The sequence below is a fragment of the Rattus rattus genome, chromosome 5 (assembly GCF_011064425.1).
Source record: "Rattus rattus isolate New Zealand chromosome 5, Rrattus_CSIRO_v1, whole genome shotgun sequence".
NCBI classification, from domain to species: domain Eukaryota; kingdom Metazoa; phylum Chordata; class Mammalia; order Rodentia; family Muridae; genus Rattus; species Rattus rattus.
In genome coordinates this window covers 12,209,151-12,215,150 of record NC_046158.1, presented here as the reverse complement: position 1 = coordinate 12,215,150, position 6,000 = coordinate 12,209,151, and the positions used below count along the sequence as shown (strand labels likewise).

The window sequence follows — 6,000 nt, the reverse complement described above, 5'->3', positions numbered from 1 at the left end:
AGACTGAGAAATGGGGCCCTTGTCTGCCCACCCTGACTGTGTCCTCTCTTCAGGCTGGCCACTGTTTGGGGACCGCCCTGAGCTCCTGGGGGCTGCACTTCATGGAGGAGCATTCCCAGTCCACCATGGTAATCTCTGTGGGCTGCCCAGGGGGTGGGCCCTGATAAGCTTGCGGCTGTGTTCAGCCTCGCTGACACTTGTGTTATCTCCCATCCTGTGTAGCTGATGGGCATTGGAATCGGCGCCCTCCTTACGCTGGCCTTCGTTGGTCTCGCCGCCTTTTTCGTGTACAGAAAAGTGAGCAGATTCCGTGAGTACCTTGGTTTGGACTCTGGCTGAGCAGTGGGGATTCTGCTGCATTTGTGTCCTATGAGGTATTTAGAGCTTGTTGAAGCTTCCCTCGAATCCTTGTTGGAAAATGCTCACCTACTGGGGCCAGGTTGGTGATCCTAGTCTGTCATAGATCTTTTCTGTTCTCTCCAAAGCCAGGATCCAGTGAGAACAGAAGAAATTCCTTTGAAGCTGAGTCTCCTATGTTACTGCTTTCCCGACTGTCTGAGCAGTAGCCAGGGATAGGGTAGAGCGTGACTTGCTGTCAGCACCATCACATTCAGGGCCTGTTTTGTACTTGCACTCTATTGTAGTTGCAGCCATGTTCACCACACAACCATTCAAGGCTAGTTGCCCATATCCCTGTCATCTCACATGCTTCCTCTCTCCTTTCACAGGACGAGCAGAACCCACTCCTCAGTACAGATTCCGGAAGAGAGACAAAGTTATGTTTTATGGCCGGAAGATCATGAGGAAGGTAACTTGTATGGAAGCCCTGTGTTGCACAAGGTGGTGGTGAGTCTGTTCTAAACAGGCCTTTGTGGAGTGGGGATCTGCTGTCTGCCAGGCCCTCAAGCCCTTGCTCTCTGCAGCTCCTGACACATGCTGTCATCTGCTCTGGTCCCAGGGCTTCTGCTGCTGGACATAGGATTTAGGAGATGGTTTAAGTCATGCTGAATGTTATTTACCTCCCCTAAGAACCAATGCATTTACCTAGAGACACCTCACGTGCCCTGGAGGTGGCCAGGGAGGCATGGTGTTGATGGGTGTATATCTCTGGCTTTAAAATATGTGAACTGCTTTGATAACTGCTAAGGACGGGCACTTGGGCTTTCTAAAGTGCTGGTTTATGTTAATAAGAAATAGCAGGGGTTGGGGATTTAGCTCAGTGGTAGAGCGCTTGCCTAGCAAGTACAAGGCCCTGGGTTCAGTCCCCAGCTCCGAAAAAAAGAAAAAAAAAAAAAAAGAAATAGGATAGGAAACTGCTTTTCAGAAATATTCCTGGATACAGAATGGACAGGCACAGAGGGCATGGGTTTGCCCCAAGGTGGGTGGTCACTGAACGATTGGGAAAGGTGAGCCAAAGAAGGACCTAGCTCCCGGGAACGCTGGTAGGATGGTACGGTTCCCCAATGACCACATTTACTCTAAGGTAAAAACGTGTGGCTTCTTTTCTGTTTGTGGGAGTTGCAGATCATAACTCCTGCACTGAGGGTCAGTGGCTAGGGATAAGCAGGCTGGTCTGAATCCTTGTTCACCTCTGGTTAGTTGCTATAGCTGGTTCCGTCTGCTTTCTCCCTCTTCCCTCAGGCTTGGCCACTTGAGGGCAGTGAGGACTCTTCTGTGGGGTTTATGGGACTGTGTGGTGTGCTCTCGTCCAAATAGTATCCCTTTGTCCTTGATTGCTATATCTCTTTCAAGAAACCAGGTGGGTGGGGGTTGGCGAGTGCAGCCCCTAGTAGCTCAGGTCAGGGAGGTAGCAAATCATAGCCAGGTCCAGGGGACAGACTCTGAGGCTGAAAGCTTTCTCTTGGTTCTGCAGGTGACCACACTCCCCCATACCTTGGTTGGGAATACCGCTGCACCCCGGCAGCGAGTAAGGAAGAGGACCAAAGTGCTCTCTTTGGCCAAGAGGTACTGAGGATTTCCTTAAGGTCCCTACCACTGCTATGGCTCCTCCCATGTCGGGACACACCAAGGCAGAAGCTTCTTCAGGCCTCGAAGTGCCCATAGTGCTGGGTTTGCGCGCTGTGATTTCTTACTTAAATGTCTCTGCTTTGCAGGATTCTGCGCTTTAAGAAAGAATATCCTACTTTGCAGCCAAAAGAGCCCCCACCCTCCCTGCTCGAGGCTGACCTCACCGAGTTTGATGTGAAGAACTCTCATCTGCCGTCTGAAGTTTTGTACATGTTGAAGAATGTTCGGTAAGTCAGCGGATGGGCAGCCCGAGGGTCCATCTAGGGCGTGTGTCTGGAGACGTCTGCTTTCCTTCCTTGGATTGTGTCTGACGTAGCTTTCCTACATCAGGGATTGTTGGCAAAGCCTGTTTTCTTCCCACCTCGAGACTGGCTTCCATGCTTCATGGTAGCAGAAACGTTCAGCAGAGTCCGGGGTGCTTCCGGTGTGTGGAATCACCTTCTGAGCTGTTCCTTCCTGTTCTACTTACCAGTTGGCAGCATTTCTATCCCCCATGGCAAACTCCAGAATAAGGACGAGAAGTTGTGCATGGGTCAGAAGCTGCAAGCTGGCTTCCACACCCCACCCCATCACTCTCTCCCCCTTCCTGACAGGATTTTGCTGTGTAGCCTAAGCTGCCCTTCGCTTGCGATCCCATACCGTATCCTACTGAATGCTGACATCCATGTACCGTCTGTCAGCTCTCTTTTTTTAAGAGTACATTATTTTTAACTTTTGAAATGTATTATTGCTATTGTGGGGCAGGGTGTATAAGTGAGGCTGTGTACACATGTGTCACAGCACATGTGTGGAAACCGGGATAATTTTATGGAGTTAGTTCTCCTCTCACCATCTTTATGTGGTGTGGTGTGAATAAGAATGGTCCCAACAGGCTCATGTATTTGAATGCATAGTCATAAGGGAGTGGCACTATTTCAGAAGGATTGGGGGTGTGGCCTTGTTGGAGAGAGTGTGTCACTGGGGATGGACTTTGAGGTTTCAAAAGCCCCCCCCCCCATACATGTCTGTGGACCAGGATGAAGCTCTCAGCTCCTGCTCCTGCATCATGCATGTCACCATGCTTCCTACCATGATAATGCTATAAACCTTGGAAACTAAGCAAGCTCACAAATTATGTTATAAGAGTTGCCAGGGTAATGATGTCTCTTCATAGCCTTAGAACAGTGACTGACCTATGTGAGCTTTGAGGGTTGAACTTGAGGTTGTCAGGCTTGTGGGGCAAGTGCTTTCTTTCCCTGCTGAGCCCCTCAGAGTCCACTTCCCTTTCTTACACTTGTACATCATTGGTGGTGGGCATTGCCTTCTGTTTTCTGTTTGACTTACATTATTACTCACAGATTGAAAAGTTTTTGAGCTGATAATCATCTCAGAGGTTTAAAATTCTGATAGCCTAGAAGACTAGATAAGCTGAATCAGCCTTATAGAGGTCTAGGCCTCTATAATCATAACCAGGCCAAGGGACAGACTCTGAGGCCGAGAGCTTAGACCACTGTACAAAATGGCCTATGTCTTCCTCCCTGGAGAGCATATGTTCTGTTTGTTGCAGGGTTCTAGGCCACTTTGAGAAGCCACTATTCTTGGAACTTTGTAAACACATGGTCTTTGTGCAACTGCAAGAGGGGGAGCATGTATTCCAACCTGGGGAGCCTGACATCAGCATCTATGTGGTTCAGGATGGACGGCTGGAGGTCTGCATCCAAGATGCTGTGAGTCAGTGGCCAGGGTGGGGCAGGGTCCTGGGCTCTCACTTAGCTGTCTATCACTTTAAGGCTGTGAAAAGCTTGCTGTCAAGAAGTTAGTGTAATGGAGCTGAAAAGATTGCTCAATGGTCAAGAGCACTGGCTGCTCTTTCAGGAGGCCCAGGTTCAATTTGCAGCACCCACATGGCAGCTCACGACTGTAACTCCTGTCGGGGGATCCGACACTTTCACATAGACACACATGCAGTCAAATCACCAATGTACGTAAAATAAAAATTAAAAAAATTTTTAAAAAGTTAGTGTAGGGCTGGAGGGTTAAGAGCACCAACTGCTCTTCCAGAGGTCCTGAGGTCAATTCCCAACAACCACATGGTGGCTCACAACCATCTGTAAAGAGATCTGATGCCCCCTTCTGGTGTGTCTGAAGACAGCTACAGTGTACTCACATATAATAAATGAATAAATACTTAAAAAAAAAAGCTAGTGTAGAATTTTAACCTTAGTTGTTCAGAAAAAAAAAAATGAACGCTATCCCAGCGTTCAAACAGAGCTGCCATCCTTATTTTGGCAACACAATACACACACACACATTGAGGCACTTTCATTCATAGTCCAAGGACAACCTGGAACTCACTCCATAGCCCAGCTGTCCTTGAGCGCTGGGATTACAGCCCTAAACCAGCACACCTGACATGCCATCGTCACTGTTAGACCCATACACGTCTCTGACTCAAAGAATTATAAGTTTTATTGATAATAAAACTAAATTTGGTTACAGTTTTCTACAGTGGCCTCCTTTGTAGTCAGTCTCATTACTCCAGGTTTGGAGGACATAAGCAGTGTATTGGGAAGCCGTGGCTGGATTTGGCAGGATTATTTCCATTGGTCCTCGTGTGTGTGTGTGTGTGTGTGTGTGTGTGTGTGTGTGTGTGTGTGTGTGTGTGTGTGTGTACGTGCATGAGTGTGTGTGTTAACACTATGACTAAAAGCAACTTGGGAAGAAACGGTTTATTTTAGCTTATAGTTCCATATCACAGTCTGTCATCAAAGAAAGTCAGGACAGGAACTCAAGGCAGAAACCTAGAGGCAGGAACTGAGGCAGGAGCCATGGAGTAGTGCTGCTTACTGGTGTGTCTGAAGACAGCAACAGGGTACTTATATAACAAATTAATAAATCTTTAGAGAGAGAGAGAGAGAGAGAGAGACATTAGAACTTGTAGGCAGAGTTAATATACTGTGAGGTGACTTAAGACATTACTGATACCCTACTGTGCACGCGGCCTGTTTGTTTAGCCTACCTTTAAGAGAACAATGTTATAGCCAACCTTACTTGCCTTGGATTTACCATGTATTAACTTTTATAGACTAAGCTAATATATAGGTGCATTTTTCCAAATCTCTGACCCACAAATAATGCTAGTATGTATAAATAAATATCATGTGTTCAGGCCAATATGTAACCCCGGCTGGCTTGGAACTCACTATACAGACCAGGCAGACCTGTGATTCTCATAGATCTGCCTGCCTCTGCCTCCCAAGTGCTGGGGTTGAAGGCATGTGCTGCCACCACTACCCACCGTTCGTTATTTATTCACTGACTGCCTATGGGAAAAAGTCACCACAAAGGATGGTCAGTGCTCTTAACCACAGTGCCATCTCTTCGCCCCAAGTTCTAGTCTCTTAAAAGTAACATTTATTTTTATAATATTGAATTGCCACACATAGTAAGACTGTCCCCAGCTCAATTCTCCCCAAATGTCAAGTATGGCTCAGTGAGATGGCTCAGCAGTTAAAGGTTCTGCTCTGCAAGACTGACAACCTACCCCTGCAAGACTGACAACCTACCCCTGCAAGACTGACGACCTACCCCTGCAAGACTGAAAACCTACCCCTGGAGCCCCACAGAGAGAGGGCAAATTTCCAATCCAGCCTTTACACGTGCACACCATGGCACACACACACAGGAGTAATTGAAAATATTAAATGTCAGGTCTGTCAGTGTGGATCTGTGATGCAGTGTTGGTGACATGATGACAGTCAGATGTGTGGTGCTCACTGACAAGTCAGACTGGCACACTTGGGGAGTTCAGAAACCCTGTCTCAAAAAAACAAGGTAACCAGGCATGGTGGTGCCTGCATTTAATTGCAGCACATGGGAAGCAGAGGCAGCCGGATCTCTGGGTGTTCAAGACCAGTCTGGTCTACATAGTGAGATCCTGTCTCAAACTAAACTAAAATCAAAAAGGTGGACAGCCTCTGAAGAACAACATAC

General features: G+C 47.5%; 1 protein-coding gene across 1 annotated transcript in view; it reads left to right on the top strand.

Annotated features, from left to right (window-relative positions):
• Nucleotides 1-206: 206 nt before the first annotated feature.
• Pnpla7 (patatin like phospholipase domain containing 7) overlaps nt 207-6,000 on the top strand; it is a 79,022-nt gene continuing 73,228 nt past the window's right edge. The window contains exons 1-5 of the mRNA XM_032903144.1: nt 207-310; nt 729-808; nt 1,874-1,965; nt 2,115-2,255; nt 3,575-3,734. Coding sequence (XP_032759035.1) covers nt 226-310; nt 729-808; nt 1,874-1,965; nt 2,115-2,255; nt 3,575-3,734 — 558 coding nt within the window. The 5' untranslated portion in view covers nt 207-225. The remainder of the gene's footprint in view (nt 311-728; nt 809-1,873; nt 1,966-2,114; nt 2,256-3,574; nt 3,735-6,000) is intronic.